Below are 19,517 nucleotides of genomic sequence, written 5' to 3'. Positions count from 1 at the left end.
TAAAAATACCCGTGACTGAATCTTAGCCTTATTCATGAACTGAAAAACTGATTTATTTTTTTAGTTTGGATCAACTGAAATGTTTTGTTTAGATCATTTCAAAATGTTTTGTTTCTGTTTTTTTCCCTTATCCAATACAAGTTGTGGGGGCAACAAGTTAGTTAGTTTTTAGAGAGAGCTGGACAAATTTATGAGTGGTATTGTATGGTGGGGTTGTTTGTGATGGGAGGGGGCAGCCCCAGGGGTCCCTTCTAGTTTATGTCTTATGTACCTAAAAATCTCATGCTTCAGGGCTTCACCCAGTCTCCTGTAAGGGTCAGGAAGGGATCCCCCCAAGTCGTCGTCTTCTTCTCTCTCTCTCTCTCTCTTTTTTTGGTCTCTTACATGAGTAGCTTCAGGAATGGCCATGGGGGGAGATGGGACATTGGAGGGGGATGGCCATTGTTCTGAGGTGGCACAGAGTATTCTCTCTCTCGGGTGCTTGACTGGCCGCTTCTTGTTCACATGCTCAGGGTCTAACTGATCACCATATGTGGAGTCGGGAAAGAATTTTCCCCCAGGTCAGACTGGCAGTGACCTTGGTTTGTTTTTTTTTTACCTTTTTCTGCAGTGTGAGGTATGGATCACTTGCCAGGATCATCTGGGGTATGGCTCACTTGCCAGGATCATCTGGGTATATCTCACTCAATCAATTAGGTCACAGTGGGGCCTTGGGCACTGGTGTTTATCAGTCTCTCCTATTCTCTGCTTGTGACACTTGATAGTTTAGTCTCCTCTGGACTGTAATACTTTGGTCTAATTTTGGTTGTTGGGTTTGTGTGAGGGTGCTGGAGGTTAGACTACATGCTCTGGTGGTCCCTTCTGGTCTTTAACACTATGACTCTCTGACTATTCATTTCTTTCTTTTTGTTTCTTTTGTTTTAACCTTTTTCAGTCTAATTTGCTTAAATTTCTAATCCAAAAGTCATTTTGAACTGGGAAAGGAACACTTTTCATTTTAAAAGTTCTGAAACAGTTTTCCCTGACGTTGATTTTCCCCTTGACTTGGGCATTTCATCAAACCTGATACTGTTTCGTGAATTTCAGTTTAGACCAATCAGCATTTTTCAACAATAAAACAATTCACTGGAAAATTCCCAACCAGATCTAATTGCAAGTCCTCCTGATGAAGTCAATCGGACTACTCAGAGTAAACATGATTCCTAGCAGTCTGTGTTTTGCACAGTTAAATCAGGGCCCGATCCAGTAAAGCACATGGACAGCTTTAAGCACATGTGCGCTTGGAACTATGCACAATGGAGGTATGCACATGCTTAAAGTCTCACTTCCTTACTTTTAAAATCACAAAAGCAACACCATCCGATCATAATGCCACATAGCTTTTTCAATGGGACTACTCACAAGAGAACAGCGAGCAAGATTTGGCCAGGATCTTCATATTTCATTTCATAAAAAAAAGAACTCCTTAAGAACGAGTGTAAGAATCTCCAAGTCACTCAGGAGACATTTGGAAGCTGATGTTTACACTGAACTGGTTAATAACCGGCTGCATTTTGTAGTCACTTGAGTATTTGTTGAAGAGCAATAATTGGAGCATGTTATCTAACAAGTCAGAAGGAAATCAAGCCAATATCCCTTCTTGTTTGAGGGCACTCATGGAGGCATCACGGTGATATCAAAGATTGCTGGGGAGAAGGAAGAAGGAAATGGTGGATGGGGTAGTATTTAATAATTAATCAGGAAGTGGACACAAGTTGCAGTAACTTACTTAGGTTACATACTCCAGTGAGATATAGGATCAGATAGCTTTGTTGCCCCTTTATGATGCTCTGGAGGTGCAAAGGGGATATCAACTAGGTGGACATGGCCATCAGAGAATTCCCTCAGTAGAGAGGGAATTTCCAGGTGGTGTAGGGTCAGGGTAGCAGCTCTATATCCCCACCTTGCAGTTCCTTAGTGTAGGGGGCCTGAAGGAGGCATGGACCAGAAAGGCAGGCATTGTAGGGCCCTGTGGGTCTAGCACCTGGAAGCAGCCATCTCCAGGCTGTAACCAGCTTGTACTCCACTGCCCATGACCCTCTGTGGACACAGATCCTGGGAAGTCCCGCCTCAGGGGCTCTGATTGGCTCCCCACCCTATATAAACCTAAGGGGTATTCCAGGAAGTGTCTCGGCAACGGTGTGGATTCCCTGTAGCTGCCACAACCATTCCTTGCTCCTGAACTCCTGGCTTTGACTTCGGCTTGATTTGGACTTCACCTTGTGACTCAGATCCTGAAATCTGACCCTTGGTATCAGTCCTAGCCTGGAACCTGATTATGCATTCCTCTGCTACTCCCTGCCTCAGGTTGGTCCCTGTTCTGACCCTTGTCCTGACTGCCTGTGTGGGGTTCCCGACAGGCCTGGCTTAAGCCTCTCTGTTCCTGGCTGCTGGAAGAGCTCGTTGGAGTCATAGGTAACTGGTCACAAGTTAGAGAAGTCCCAAGGCTACTCTCTAACTAATGCTGGGGTCTAGACAGGGCTCCAGCCAATCTGACAACAGGGGAAACACAAACCATAGAGCCACAATTACCCCTTCCCCATTTCCTATATTGAGCATAGATTGGCTGGAACAGAGAATGGAGCCCATAGTGTCCATCCGTGGTTATGTATCCCTTTAGCATCCACCACACTAAACAGAGAGACTGATGGTATATTTTAAACAAACACAACCCCACTGATGGAAATTTCAATCTCAAAGCCACCATATGAAAGAAAGTCATCTGACCACAATTTACCTGTTAGACTTCAAAAGTGTCTTGGTCTCCTAAAAAGAAAAGCAGCCTTCTCTTTAATGAAACTAAGTACTATATTTCAGCACTGTGTGTTGTGAAAGGGAAACAATTTGGATTCATTTACTGAAATTTACCTTTCAGATGCAGTTAAGCAGAATTAAAAATTTGTACAAATTGACAGCATTCTGTTTTCCATCACTACATTGTCTTCAAGGAAAGGATAACAGACTAACTGGCTTAAATTCCAGCCCAACTGATAAGGTTCACTGTATATGGGCATGATTAGGGGAGTTTATTGCACATTGTCACTCTTCATTCATCACTGGCTTAAAGTTTTTAGTCTGAAATAGCTGTCACTTTGAAAAGAAATGGATGTTTGTAATGTTACTGCCTTCATCTGGGGTTGAACATTCACCAATGGGGTATCAAGGAAATGCCATTCCCATTCACAGTGGGATTTTATTTCATTTTCAGGCAATAACAGACCTGCAGTTCCATGGCTACACTAGACACTCTTAGTCCTTTTGTTCTTCTCTGACCAAGTCTCCTCCCCGCTCCTTGAAATTTTCTACATTTGCTCCCATTTTTCATTCTGCATGAAGCTGAAGCTTCTACTCACCCTCAATGCACTCCATAACTCTACCCCATTAACAGCTCTTGCTCAAGGCTCAGCAAGGCTGTTAATCCCTGATTTGCCCTTCACTCTCATTCTGCTCTACCCAGTCCTTCCTTCTCACCATTTCATTTGTCCCTTTCACTTCCTCCAGACTCTCTGCCTTATTCCAAATTATCTCAGCTCCTGAAATAGTCCTCCATTCACCAACCTCCCCGCCTTTCTACCTGTAAGGAACTTTTCTAAAGACCCTTCTATTCTATAAAGTGCTCAAATGACAATGTCAACAACCGATGGTGTATATATTCTCTAGGTCTTGTAGTATTTTTTGCTTATGGTTTTAGAGTCTAAACCCTTAAGGGCAAGGACCTTGTCTGTTTGCACTCAAATGCCTACGGTATTTTAATTGCCCCAAGCATATAATCAGTAATTAACTATTCATATTAGAAGAGGAAACTGAGTTGATGGTTTCAATGGAAACAGTAAAACTCTCCCCATCCAACTGAAGCAGTGACCCTCTCATAGGGTGACCGGATGTCCCGAATTTATAGGGACAGTCCTGATTATTGAGTCTTTTTCTTATATAGGCTCCTATTACTCCCCTCCCCCCCCACACCCCGTCCCGATTTTTCACACTTGCTGTCTGGTCACCCTACCCTCTCAGTGCAATCCATCCATGCCCCCCATCCCCGACACTCCCACCTTCCCCCCAAAATCCCAGCTAAGCTAGCTGAACTGCTCAACATTTAGTTTTGTAGAAATCAAAATGTTTCGTGCAAAGAAACAAATTTGAAACAAAATGAAGATTTCTGAAAATGGAAATGAAACCATTTGGTTTCATTTCTAATTACAATTCTCGTTTCATTTTTGACAACCAACATTGCCATGAGAAAGGGACATTTTAATTTTGTTTAAGTTTTTTTTTTGTTTAAAAAAATAATCAAAATTGGTCATGGCACATTTTTGAATGAAATTGTTACATTTGAAAAAAAATTGTTGAAATAAAATTGTATTTTTCAACCCCCACATATGACATAGTTCACTTTGTAACAAATCTTGGCTTTGTCAGAGCAACAGGGGGAGGTGAATTCCAGATCTAGAAACCTTCTACCAGAGGTGAAAGTAAGCCGGTACGGTCAGGTACGGCGTACCGGCAAGAGCCAGTATGCCGTGCCAGACTGGACCGGCTTCCCCGGGGGTGATTTAAAGGGCCCAGGGCTCCAACCGCTGCAGGGAGCCCCTGGCCCTTTAAATCACCCCTGGAGCTCCAGCAGCGGGGCTCAGGCAGTGCTTTAAAGGGCCTGAGGCTTTAAAGTGCTTTAAAGACTTTAAAGTGCTTTAAAGACTCCCTGCCGGAGCTCCGGCAGCCGGGCTTGGGCAGAGATTTAAAGGGCCCGGAGTGCTGGCTGCTGCGGGGAGTCTCAGGCCCTTTAAAGTGCCGTCCAAGCCCTGAAAGCGCCACCGGAGCTCCGGCAGCAGGGCTCGGGTGCAGCGGCCGGAGCTCCGGGCCCTTTAAATCACCACCAGAGCCCTGCCGCCCCGGGGTAGCAGCAGCAGGGCATCTGCAGTGATTTAAAGGGCCTGGAGCTCTGCGGCGGCTGGAGCCCTGCGCCCTTTCACAGAATCACAGAATATCAGGGTTGGAAGGGACCTCAGGAGATCATCTAGACCAACCCCCTGCTCAAAGCAGGACCAATCCCCCATTTTTGCCCCAGATCCCAAATGGCCCCCTCAAGGATTGAACTCACAACCCTCGGTTTAGCAGGCCAATGCTCAGACCACTGAGCTATCCCTCCCCCCTTTAATTTGCCCCTGCACCCGGGGGCTCCCAGCCGCCTCTGCAGCTGGTAGCTCTGGGGTGATTTAAAAGCCCTGGGGCTCCCAGCCGGAGACCCAGGGCCTTTAAATCTTGAAAGGCTCCACCTCCTCTGGTTCAGGTAACGCCTCTTGAGGTTGAGGCCACCCCCTGCTCAGGACTCCAGAGTACCGGTAAGTCCTTTCAGTTACTTTCAGCCCTGCCTTCTACCAGAACACCCTGATGTTACACAAATCTAGAGAATATCAGTTTGTGTGTGACAGCTAGTCCCAGCTCTCAGGATAGAATAAAAGGAGAGAGACAATGTCTAAAATAAAATAATAATAATGTATGATGTTAAATGATGACTTGTCTTTATTAGACTATTTCAGATGGTGGCTATAACCCCAGAGCAGACTAGAAATACTGTATGAGTTAAGGCCTGAGTGGAACCATTAATTATGGATTTCCTGGCTTTTATAGGTTGAATTCAGACCTTTGATGTTCCTTTAACATTGTTCTCATTTGTTCATTTCCTTTGTTTCTGTATTGGAAGCTTAAAAAAACACCCTAAAATTTCCATGGATGTGTAGGAGATGGACTTTTAATCCACAGTCCATAAAAGCCCTGCAATTCATGGCTCATAAAGTCCTCTAATCCATGGTCAATAAAGCTTTGGAAAAGAGCTCTGAAACAGTGATTTCATAGTTCAGTGGGGTTCAGACAAGAACCTTTAATCTGGTTTAAATTTGCATGTGTGCTCCCCCACTCACACATTTGGCTTTGAAACTCAACTGAAAATATTGAAGTTTGAAGGCTTTGGATGGAAGCCGACTGAGTTTTACATGGTTTTCACCTGAAATAAAAATGACACAGGTTCCCCTCCCACCCCAACTTATCCCAGGTTGGTGCACCTTTCCCTCTTACCAAGTTTCCAGTGTATAACTTAACCCAATAATAGGGAAGCTAGGAAACAGTCGTGAACTGGGAGAACATTCTTGGTATACTGGGCCAGAGCCCAAGATGGTGTAAAATCAGCATAGCTCAGCTGTGGATCTAACCCATTGAATTTATCTTCACTTAAGAAATGCCCAGGAGCCAAGCTGGCCGCAGAATTATTCTATCGCACCCGTTCAGGAAATAATCAGACTACAAACTCTAATAACTTACACAGTCTTATGTTCTACTATGGCCAACGGGAATGGAACCATTTAAAAAATAACACCCTGTGCAATGCATCGCGCTAGCCCCAGCATGCAGTTGATGCTGATGAAACGGAACTGCCAAAAGCACAATATGCAGCAGCTGGTTTGTAAAGTTCAATACCACATCCATTTTATTGGGAAACCAAAGCTTCCCATGAGCCTCTGATTTTGGATTAACAGTTTGTAATTTTTTTTTAAAACGGAAGTTGCTTTAGAATTGTAACAGCACCAAAAAACAAAAAACAAACCCCCCCCCCTCAAAACAAAAACCATTTGAAAGCACTAAAGCAGATTTGTTTTCCCCCTTCTTCATTTTAGATCTTTGGTCTCCCACCCAACCCCCCATATGCCTCCTTAGAAACACTGCTGCAAAGCAAATGTCATGCAAAGTCTTGCTCATCATAGGCTCTGTGAGCCAGAAAACGGACATTTTACCATCTCCTCAGTCCTCATCGAAGGGAAAGGAATAAAAGGTTCAGATTCAGATGAGATCCTGTAGGGGTAGTAAAAGTATCGATGCAACACTAAGCTGGGGAACCATCCTTTTCAAAATCATTTTTGGAAGCAATGGTAGTTATAAATAAAAAAAAAAAAAGAATAGCCAATTCCATCCAGCTGTTTGAACTCATAGCTACATAGCATAGCAGGTATCCTGCCCGTTAGCCTGAATTTATAGATAATTCAGGGAGTGTGGCTAACACCCATACCCCAACCAGATCTGAGCCTTTAACACACCCTTTTGCCCCACATGATGTTGAGCTGGGACAGGCGGTCCTATGGAATCCTGGGACACTGGAGGACTTGAAACCCTTCAAATGGAAAACAAGGAGGTTGCCCTTCTCTGGGAAAACTCAGATCACAAAAGCCAGGACTGAGTGCATGAGAGCTGGGGACAAAGCGGCTCCATCTGTGGCACAAACTTCCAGATAAGACCAGGAGAATCCAGACTCTGACCATCTTTAAGAGACACTGCAAAACCTCCCTCTTCCAAAGAGCCTTTCCACCACAGCATAGGTCACACTCAGAACAGTGACACCCTCACCTGTCCATACACCCACCCAAAATAGGAAATAAAACCTGTAACATGGGTAAATCAACCAATCACAACATAAAATAGTTCGAAAAAACCTACAAAATACACAAATGAAAAGCACAGTTTTCACCCCAACATGGGAGAAGTACCAGAGACTCCATGCTTTTGCTATCAATTTTAGATGGAAGGCGGTCAGATACTTCTGTGATGGGCACCAGTATGTAACCCTAAGATGAACAGCTATATTGATAGATAGGTAGCCACTTCCAAATAATGTTTGTTTCATTTCCTTTGGTTTGTTAGCTGGCCTTTATAAACCTGTATTTTAAACCTCATCATGCCAACCTCTCTCTTTTCCTTTCCAGTTTGGATCCAATGTATCTATAACAGCTTAGCCTTCATCCCAACTCCCATATTCCCCCCTCTATGCCTGAAATATATCATCACACATTCCAGGCCCAACTCCTTACCCCCAGAGTCCCCTCATGACTCATGACTTTGTTACATCAGCCAATCAGTGGGGGTCAACAGTCAAGTCTTGAGACAATGAGAAGGAAAAAGGTGCTGGGGTAATAGCAATGACTCACCTGTCTTCTATTCGAACCCACAGGTCATTGAACTGCCTTTGGCGATGGTGTTTGTGCTGCTTCTTATGCCATTTCTTCTGACGGCCAAACTCTTCCAGCTGGCTGATGCTATCTGGTAGCAGGAGGTGAGGTGGAAGGCTGTCTTCTTCATCTGACTGAAGAGGAATCGAAGAGGGAGAAGACACTGGTACAGGCTCAAAAATATGGACAGCAGATGCAGCTGTTCCTGAGGACCCTCCCGAAGAAGGGCTTGTGTTCTTTGTCCTTGAGCTGCAAAACACATATAAATGTAATATGTGAATGGGTGACCATCCTAACAAAAGCCTGATAGAAAGAACTATACCAGCCACTGTGAAGGCACGTGAGGATGCGAAGGGCTTTTCCTACAGCGGGTTGGGAATTTTTTGATTAAACGTTTTTTCCCCCTCAGAAAACATCAATTTGTCAAAACAAAAACTTTCCATGGGAAAGTGTCCGTTTCAACACATTTTTCAACTTGAAGAATTTTTGGAAAGAAGTTTTGAAATCGTCTAAGCATTTCATTTCAATATTTTAGAAAGGAAAAGATTTCTGGCTCAAAACATCTTTTTGGTTAAAAACCTTAAAGACGATTCGAGTACAAAATTAAATTAAAAAGGTCAAAATCAAAACAAAAGATTTTGAAATGATCTAAATGAAATAGTTCAACTGACCTGCAAACTTTCCCTCCACCTCTCAGGTTTTCATTTTACAGAAAAAGTCAAGACTTTGACTTTTCATTCCTGTTTGGGACAGGAAAAAAATTGAAATCTCAAAAATGTTCAAGGGATGGAAAAACCTTTTTCCTCACAGGTCTAACTTTTACCTCTATGCAGTGGCCAGGCACAAGTGTGGTACTTCCCATGCCTGATGATATAAGATACCTTTAATAATAAGCTCTTCAATCTAGCAGAAAAAGGTATAACATGATCCAATGACTGGAAATTGAAGCTAGACATAAGACCATAAAAACGGCCAAACTGGCTCAGACCAAAGGTCCATCTAGCCCAATATCCTGTCTTCTGACAGTGGCCAATGCCAGTTTCCCCAGAGGGAATGAACAGAACAGGTAATCATCAAGTGATCCATCCCCTGTCACCCATTCCCAGCTTCTGGTAAACCGGGGCTAGGGACACCATTCCTGCCCATCGTGGCTAATAACCATTGACGGACCTGTCCTCTGTGAATTTATCTAGTTCTTTTTTGAACCCTAAATTCAGACTGGAAATAATGTGCAAATTTTTAACAGTGCGAGTAATTAACCATTGGAACAACTTACCAAAGGCTGTGGCGGATTCTCCGTCACTGTGGGAAATCACACTATTGTTAACAAGCGGTTACCTTTGTTGAGGTCAAGGTGCATACAGGGTGGAAAGATATTTCCCTTCTTTCTTTCACTTTTAGAAGAAAATGCATTTTGTAGCAAACAACCATTTTCTTGACTCTTACGGTAATTATATTTGCGCAGCCAAATTTGGACTAGCAATGGGAGAACCTTATTATGTTTGAGGAAGGATGATCCAGTAGTTAGGACTGCAGGCTGGGATGTGGAAGACCCAGGTTCAAGTATTATTAATTATTATTATCCCCATTTTATGCATAGGGCATAGAGAGGTTAGGTGACTTGCCCAAGGTCATATAAGAAGTCTATCCTAGTGCTGGGATTTGAACCCAGGTCAACTGAGTCCCTTCACCATGGCCATCTGAACTACTTCCACCTCTTGCATCTGTACACTTTGGCTGGAACAGCTATGAGAAATGTCAGTTGTTGTTGTGTGTGTTTTTGTTTTGTGTTTTGCTAGAGTTTTAATAATTCTTGCTTATGGTCAGGTTAGAAACACAATACAACAGCCTTTCTCTCATGGAAATGCTAAGGTACCCAAAACAAAGGCACACAAATAATACAAAACCAAAGGGAAACTTTTCCTAACTTAAAGAAAAGTTCACGTTAGATTTGAGATTTGAGTGCAGGTTCAGTTGGGGCGAGATCGAATCTTCACCTATCCCAAGAGTGGTCCAAAGGGTACAGCGAGAAAAAAGTGGCATGAAACGCATAGTCAATGTGGCCTGCAAAACTATTTGTATTACACTGAAGCTGTGCCTTTTCTGACAGAAACAGTTAAAGCCCAGTTAAAAGTTTTGCTTCCTGAGTGAAACCAGTGAGTAACAAAAAATTCTTAACTTCACTGGTGACAATTTACAAAATGTGCTTCAAAGTGAAACCACATGTTTCATTATGGAACATTTTGTTCTAGTCCAAAAAAAGATTCGTATCTACTACTATTAGTAGCTAATTTGTTCTTAAATCCATTAAGACAGGACTCTGAACAGTCAAAGTCACTTTCCACTATCTCACATTGCCCCTAAAAGTCTTTCCAATGTCACTCATTTGGATCCTCACTGCTACTAGGCATTCATTGTTGCTTACAGAAGACTTATTAATAAAGACACAGTAACTTTGACATTCAAAGGCAACAATAATGAGACTCTTCAAAGCTCAATAATGCTCTTACACCTAACCAAGAGGCTTCTCACTAAATTCTCTAGGTTTGTTATGAATTCTAAAAACAGCTGATATTTCTTGACATTTCAAAATGTCAATGAGCCAAATTCTGACACCTTTACTCACGCTGAGTAGCACTTTACTCCACGGAGTGAACTATTACTCAGTATATGGGCATCAGAATTTGTCCCAGTGAGATTCTGCTTCATGACTCACGTTGAGAACATTAATAAAAATATTTTGCACTTCTGTGGGGTCTTTCATTGAAGAATCTCAAAGTCTTCAAAAACATTTATTACGTTCCCCAAACCCATGCAAGATTGTAAGAGATAGATAGGGATCCCTATACTCACTGTTAAAGCAAAGCTACCCCCAGAAGGGTAGGAGGTATTGTAAGTGTCTAACAACATTTCAAATATGAAATGGCAGAACTATTAAATACGGTACCGGATGACGGGAGGATAGCTAATATAACTCCAATTTTTAGAAAAGATTCCAGAGGTGATCCTGGCAATTACAGGACGATAAGCCTAAATTCATTATTAGGAAAACTGGTTGAAACTGTAATAAAGAACAGAATTATCAGACACATAGATGAACACAATATGTTAGGGAAGAGTCAACACAGCTTTTGTAAAGAGAAATCATGCCTAACTAATCTATAAGAATTCTTTGAGGATGTCAACAAGCATGTGGACAAGGGTGATCCAGTTGATTCAGTGTACTTGGAAGTTCAGACAGCCTTCATCAAGCAACCTCGACAAAGGCTCTTAAGCAAAGTAAGCAGTCATGGGATAAGAGGGAAGGTCCTCTCATGGATCAGTAACTAGTCAAAAGATAGGAAACCAAGGGGAGGAATAAATGGTCAGTCTTCACAATGGATAGAGGTAAATAGTGGTATCCCCCAAGGATCTGTACTGGGACCAGTTAGGGTGACCAGATGTTCCGATTTTATAGGGATAGTCCCAATATTTGGGTCTTTTTCTTATATAGGTGCCTATTACCCCAACTCCCTGTCCCGATTTTTCACACTTGCTATCTGGTCACCCTAGGACCAGTGCTATTTAACATATTCATAAATGATCTGGAAAAAGGGAGCTGACAAAGTTTGCAAAAGATACAAAATTGCTCCAAAGTAGACTGAGAAGAGTTACAAAGTTGGTCCAATAAAAGATATGACCACACCAGCCTTTTCTCTCTAATGGGCTATGGATCAGTCCCAAAATCCTCAGTGTGCCACTCTGAGTATTTATGCTCATCTTACTGTGATAGTAACAGGGATAAAATAGTAACATATCAGTTTGTTTATATAGCCACTAAGCATGGTAAGCACAGTTATATTAAGAAGATACCACAGAGATAAGTATGATGCAAAGGGCTAGACAGAGAAGATGGACTCAAGCAGGGTGAAGGCAGGATGCCAAGAAGTGACGCAAATCTACCTAATGAGGCATGAAGTTGTCAGATACAGTGGTGAGGACGCTAGCCTAAGACTAGAGAGAGACCTGGATTCAGTTTCCTGCTGCACCACAGACTTCCTGTGGAATCTTGGGCAAGTCACTTAGTCCCTCTTGTGCCTCAGGTCCCCATGAAAATGGGGATAATAGCATTGCTCTACCTCCCAGGGCTGTTGTGAGGATGAATACATTAAACCTTGTGAGGAGCTCACTTACTATAAGACAGTGGGCCATGCAACTAAGTACCTAAGAGAGATAGCGTATGCATATACATTAAAACTGAGCATTGCCCCATAGCAGAGTTAGATGACATTTCTGTGGAACTTTTCTATTGATGGTTATTTCCACATCTCCCAAAATGTTTCCAGTATTCTGAACAATCTGCAAAAAGGTCACCACAATAATCTCTTTATCTGATGCCTGGCCTGTACACACCAAACAAACTACCATATATGCTCATTTCTACAAGGAGAAGATCTGAAAGTGCAGCTCATGCATGGGGAAGTTCTCTGGCCTGTGTTATACAGGAGGTCAAACTAGATGATCATAATGGTCCCTTTTCAACTTGAAATCTATGGATGGTTTCTTGAAGGTGCATTGAGGCGTCAGAACCCAGCATTTCCAGATTGTGTCACCTTCTCCCTTGTTTCTAGAGCTCATAATGTTCTGAATTCCTAGAAGATTGGAGCTAGTAGAGAGGAAACTTTGCAGGCTGAAATTCTGGAAACACTTTTCAGAGAGTTGGATGACCTATCCCTGTTAAAATTAATGGGGCAACCAAATCCCTTTGGTAGCTTTGAAACTCTCAATCGTAATTCCTTCCACCACTGTTACACAACCCATGGGTTGTAAACTCGATATTCTGGAACATTCTTCAACAAGAGGATAAATAAATAGTGGAGCAATTACAAAATTTTGTAACCTAAAGAGGGTCATAAACCTAACCACTTGCATTTTTAGTGTCTGGTGTATTGGGACCAGCTGAGTTGTGAGAGCTGTATATTACATTTGGTTAATATTTGTTCCATTACTGTTGTATCAGTAATCGTCTCACTAAGACCTAGTAGATCAGTGTGTGCTTTGCAGAGTTAGATCTGTGACATATGCCCCTTCAAAGACCACTGGAAAATGGCCCCAGGAATGACAAAGCTAGAAAATAAAATACCGGGAATCTGAGGTGGAAATACATCTCGTGGAAAAATGGCCATAAACTCAATTATTTGTCACGGCTCTCACTTAGAAGTGGAAATATAATCAGGAGACCATTCAAGCAAAAAAAAAAAATCCTTAAAAATTGGATACAACAACAACAACAAGCTAGTTCAGCATGTTTTAATAGCCTAAGAGTGAAACTATTTTGAAATTGATGTAATAAATTCTAGAGATCATGGGTTTTTTTTCCAGATCTGGTTATTATCCCAAACATATTTAACCAGAAATGTAAACAAAAATGTAGTCTAACAGAATATGGAAAATTAATCCAACTATATTATATGAACATTTGTAAGCTATTTTGTCAAACCATGGTAACACTCATGTCAATCAACGGGAGTCGTCCTGCTGATTTCAATAGGCTTTGGCCCTGCATGAAGGGTTTGCACATTTCTTTATTTTCTGATTTTATAAACAATTTATTTTTAAAAAGAACTGGGCTGCAATTAGATTACAAGTGGAGTGAGTCTGCCATTAGATTCACTGACTGTTGGACGGGTTCTTTTCCTATTATTCTGCTTTCTCTCAGTTCTTAGCTTTCTTCACTAGCATTAGCAGAGCCATGTATATAATAGGTAACCCCCCCTTGTAGATTTTTTTTCTTTCTTTCACCATTATTAACCAGGCAATTTTTCAAGGTTATTTTTAGAGACAGAGAAGAAAACAAGGATAAGTTTTCATTTTCTGAGACCATGAGGTATTTTCCCTAAGAACAGTCAAAAAATTCCACACCTACACACAAACGTTCCGCACATGTCTCATGGGATTTCCATGAGGCTCTTGACACACCTCCAGGTTGGAAGCACCCACCTTTCCCAAACCTGCCTCTCCCTGTGGGATGATCTGCAGGAATTTCTGAAAATTGAAACTCATGGATTTTCTTGGACCATGGATGAGTTTTCTACACCAAGAGCATGACCTGACCTTATACAATGATTCTGTAAACCAAGGCCTGAGGAATCATGAAATCAAGGTGATAGAAGGTGGAAACATATGATTATATTCTCTTTGTAGTTTAGCTCCCAGGATATAAGAAACATTGATTCTTCTGGGCTTGATTCTTCTGGGAAGAATTAGTCTTTTTCGTTCTGTAAAACTAGACAAAGACAGAGGTCCCAGTGTCACACTTTGTTCCTGGTAGCTTTACTGCTCTCAATTTTGTACAAGGGTTGATCAAAAATTGCCATGCTGATATTTCAGGTTGAGATTAATCTGCTTCATTGCTGTGCTTCTGCAGTTCTCACTCCTATTCTCTGGGCTCTTTGCTTGTTGCTATTCACCTTTGATTTTTAAATCATTATCAGGCCATACTAAACACCTAGCACAGCTGTAGACAGAAAAGTGGGTCTGTACAAGTAACATCCTGGTGTTCCACATACAACCGTTCTCAATGATTCCAGATCTGATTTGTTTGCTTTGCTTCTTTTCTAACTGATGGTGCTACTAACTCAACCCGAGGCCTGAAAATCCAGTTGGTTTCTTTCTGCCTGCCACATTGCCAGCACCGGAAAAGATTCTGCACTTAGAAATTAGCCAACAATTGTGTTAAGGAAGTATCAAGGCAGAGTAGACTACCGCTCACTGTCCCAGCGCTGCTTTGGATTCTCAGGGTTAACAGTAATAGAAACCACAGGTGACATCCTAGCCCTGTTAAAGACAATGGCAAAACCTCCATTGATTTCAGTGGAGCCAGGAGTTTTGTCCTGGTTTTGCTTGTAAATGAGAAAATAGGATTCAGAGACGCAGACAGGAAAATTCATCCTGGCCTATGCAATTGCTATTGATTTAAGAATGGAAGCAGGTATGTTCAGCCAGATGACACTTTTACACATTGTTCTGGACACAAACACACTTTAAGCTTCAACACAACCAAAATCTAAGGCCAGTTTTCCCTTATTTTACTGAAGTATTTATATTGCCTAAGATGCACAGAGAACCTTTTAAAACACAGCTTGCCAATTTGCTATATGCATCTCTTCTTTTTAGCTTGGGTGAAGGAAACTCCTGATTTGCAAAGCTGTCATATTCTCCCTAGTCCTTCCAAGTCTAGTGATTTTCTCTCAGTTTCTTTATTTTATAGATTAACCGACAAGATGAAAGATTTCATTTCCTCAATAGGGAAGCTGTGGTAAAAGCAAGGAATGTGTGATGTGGCAGCTTCGTCTCCGTGCCATCATTCCACTGCTGCGCACAGTACAGCCAAATTCTAGCTAATATCATTTTATTGTATCTGGATTCTCATAAATTCCAGTTTGGGAATGTTTGTCAAGTCAAGAATTCTTTGCTCACTTACACGTGTCCTTCATCTTCTGCCTGCATGCGACAGAGGCATTGGGATTTTCCCAATTTTTCCTCCTCCTCTGCTCTGTGGTCACCATAAAGATTCTGCGATTAAAAATTAGCTGACAATTGTGTTAAAGAAGCATCAGGACAAGTAGATGGGCACAAGAATGTCAAATCAAAACATTCTGAGATTGTTGGATTTCCTCTCCTCCCCCCCAGCAAAAACAAACACTTTGGCAAAAACCAACATGAACTTGTGAATTGCTCAAATTGCATTTTTTGCTGAAAAAAGTTTTGGTCATAAAATTTCCCCCCACCTCTAGTTGTGGTGTAAATGAGAATAAGGCCTACACAGTATTTAGTGATTTCCTAGGACTTTTGTACTGCTAGGTCTGAATTTTCACATAAGGCCCCTTTACACTGCTCCGGAAGTTGTTATTGAAATACACACCTCTCTTAAGGCCCTCTTACACTGCCAGAGCTGCATACTCCGTGGGTGACTCCGGGGCTGGAGCACCTATGGAAAAAAAAAAAGTGGGTGCTCAGCACCCACCATCCACCCGCCAATCAGCCGCTTGGCCGACCCAGCCAATCAGCTGCTCAGCGGGCTCCACCTATCAGCTGTTTGGCGGCAGGCAGGAGGTGCTGGGGGAGGGGGCGGGGCGTGAGCAGGAAGAGGTGGAGCAAGGGTGGGGCCCTGGGGGAAGAGGGGGGTTCGGGATGGAGCGAGGGTGGAGCACCCACCCTGAAAAGGGAAGGTCGGTGCCTGTGCAGAGCTGTGGCCTCAGTGCAAATGAAGATCTGGCTCCTAGTATAATTTTGAATTGTAGTGGAGACTGTGCACGCCCGATACTACTGCCTCAGGATATCAGCTCTGTGTGATATGTGATGGAGGTGTTGGAGCCACATGGTTGTCCTGCTTTTCCAATGTCCTGTTCCCACCCCCAAAACCTTGTTGAGAACAAGAGGCCATACCAGAGCCATGCAAAGGGGGTATGGAACCCCGTCGCAGGCTCTCCAAATCCTACCCCCAACATCCATGCAGGACAAGCACACCGCTTTGATTGTTACAGCTGTCCTGGAGTTTTCCCACCTGCGTCACTCTGACAGAAAATGCAAGTTTCCACAACATCAAGATTTTTTGCCGGAAAATACCAACTTTGCGAAATTGTTTTCATTTTCTGTGGGGAAAACCAACAAGAAATATTTCTCCAATCTGACCTGAATTGAAATATTTTGGTTTGTTGAACTGACTTGAACTGTTTGGTTTCAAGTCAGTTCTTGAACATTAAACTGCATCCCCCTGTAGTGTCGTATCGCCTCATGGGAGTTATAGTTCAAAGGTCTGATGCCTCCATTCTCTTCTATGGGCTGGGCTCCCTGGCTAGAGAACATCAACGATGCCACAAAGTTTCTCTGAGTGGTGTGAGGGATCATTGGAGTCACATGACTGCATGTGCATTTTGGGAGATATAATCCGGCCAGGGAGCCTAGTCCATAGTGGGAGCATGGCAGCATCAGACCCAAACTACAGCTCCCATGAGGCAATGCACCAGCATACAGGAAAACAGTTCAAAGTTGAGCTGACAAACTGAAATATTTCATCATTTCTAAAACAATTTCAGAACATTTTATTCCATGAACAATGGTGATGTTACAGGTTTTTGTCCTGACTTAATACAAAACCAAATGCTGAAATATCAGAATTTCCCATGGGATGGAAATTTATTTCACTCAGAGCTCTCTATGAATGTGGAGGATTGGAGAACATTGTTGTTTAAAGTTGAAGATTCTAGTTTTACATTTTATTAAACAAGAACATTCCTCTCAAACTTTATCCCATCCATTTTGCTCTGCTATGGCTTGAAAAAGATTAGTAGCAACAGAGAATATACAACTTCTTTCCTTTTAACATGAGTTTTGAATACTCACACGTATTACTTTAATAAAGAAGAATGGTGAATTTATTGTCGGGTTAAGCGATCACTACTTCCTCCCCCTATGAACTCTCAGAGCACTAACTTTCAGTGTTAGTGAGGATGATGTCATATTAGATAGCAGAATTTTTCTGATGCTGGACAATACCATTCATAACACATAGTTCACTATGCTTTAAAAGTCATATAACTCACACTCGCAGTGGCCCAATCTGCCAAACTGAGGTCCCCCAGATCCAGAGTTAAAGTTCTGGGTTGCGAGTTTGGTTCTGTTCCATCTCTAATTTCATGGCATTTTGATAGTAGGTTAGGCATTTCTGAGGAACTAGAAATGGTGACCAAAGTGCCATTATTTTGTTTTAATGATTATGATCTTGAATCTTAGAGAACTGAGAGCAGGACAAGTATTCAACTAACCCCTTTCTCTCCCTAAGTGCTAACGACAATCTAAAAATACTAAGCAAGATTCTCCTCTCTTTCACTCCAATTTTATACCAATATAATTCCACTGACTTCCTTGCTCTGTACTCCAAGTACATAGTGGTAGCCAGGCTACCTCTGGAAAGTCAGTGGCATGTAAGGCAGGTTTGGAACTCAGCTGTCTGCCCTTTCCACCATTGCATGCTGCGTAAAGGAAGCCCATTTCTCCAAGCTACTGCTGTGTGTGTTAGTGGACCCAGGACCATCTCTAGGTCTGTTGCCCAGTTTCCTGGTTTGTGAGCTGTTTGCTTTAATACTCTGATGGGTGCTCTTGAGAGAGAGACATCTGCAGGAGCATAAATTTACCTTCCCATTCGAAAAAGAAACTCCAGTTTTGGGCCCTGATTCGGCAAGGTGCTGAAGCACATGACTAATTTGAAGCACAGGAGTCATCCCATTGACTTCAACATTAGGTTGAGGGCAGATAATTCCACATCTGCCTACAGTGGCCAGATGTTTCTGGCACGTGCCACTGTTGGAGACAAGACACTAGATCAGTGACACTCAGACTGAGGCTCAGGAGCCGCAAGTGGCTCTTTAATGTGTCTCCTGCGGCTCTTTGCAGCACGTGATACTAAATCATGGTGTGATTTCATTATTAACCAGTCTAAGTTATTAACCCATCAGTACTATGTTATTAACCAATTGTAATAATACTTGGTCAGTCATTTAGCTGTGAGAATAACCTATACCTATACATCCGATGAAGTGAGCTGTAGCTCACGAAAGCTTATACTCAAATAAAATGGTTAGTCTCTAAGGTGCCACTAGTACTCCTTTTCTCTATACCTAAATATTTCCCCGTCATACTGTTTAATTGACACTCCTGAGGCTCTTCTGGGTTATGCTGAGCGCTAATTTGGCTCCTGAACCACTGAGATCTGAGTATCATTGCACTAGATGGATCGCAAATCTGATCCAATGTAGCAATTTCTGTTGAAGTACCTTGCTGAACCCAGCTCTTCAAACGCATGGGATGAAAGATGAGCAGCTTTCGGCTCCGGAAGAAGAGAGACAGGGACCACTAAGATTACATAGTAGGCAGCAGGGTGGAATCAGATCCCTGTCAGAAGATCCTGACATCTGAGTTATGCTAAATCCACTTTTCCAGCCCATAGGGGGAAAGACTTACGCAGTGAAACAGCCTATCTGCTGAGCTAAAAATAGGGATTAAGTGACTCCCTTCAGAAATGTTGCTGAAACCCATCTACATCTTTTTATCGCTGGACCTGAGAGACTCAGAAAAGAACAAGACAGTTATCAAACATCCTAGACAAGTGTAAGATGATGACACTTCAAACTGTCTGCAGGCAACTCCTCTTTAAATCACAGTGCGCAGCCTAGCAGTATGTTGTCTAAGCCAGCAGCTGTCAAACGTCATTCGTTCACCTATCACCATCATTAAAAACTGTTGCAGGTGAATGGGTGGAACTTCAAGCTCATGGACCAAGAGTGGTGCAGGTACCACAGGTTGGGAACCCCTGATCTAAACTCCCTTTGCCTTAAGGGCCAAGGCTATTTTATCAAACCTAAAGCTTACTGATTTTAAATACTATATACTGCACAGGCTCCCTTTCTGTGTTAACACAAACTCCCTAAATTGCACAGTGCAGTCACACAA

At 42.4% G+C, this 19,517-nt stretch overlaps 1 protein-coding gene across 1 annotated transcript in view; it reads right to left on the bottom strand.

Moving 5' to 3' along the window:
• The window catches only part of TRABD2B (TraB domain containing 2B), a 407,261-nt gene that overhangs the window by 16,663 nt on the left and 371,081 nt on the right, over positions 1–19,517 (bottom strand). Inside the window, exon 6 of the mRNA XM_074962317.1 lies at positions 8,007–8,276. Within this exon, the coding sequence (XP_074818418.1) occupies positions 8,007–8,276 (270 nt within the window). The remainder of the gene's footprint in view (positions 1–8,006; positions 8,277–19,517) is intronic.

The sequence above is a fragment of the Natator depressus genome, chromosome 8, assembly GCF_965152275.1.
Source record: "Natator depressus isolate rNatDep1 chromosome 8, rNatDep2.hap1, whole genome shotgun sequence".
Classification (NCBI taxonomy): Eukaryota; Metazoa; Chordata; order Testudines; family Cheloniidae; genus Natator; species Natator depressus.
This window is presented reverse-complemented; position numbering and strand designations above follow the sequence as displayed.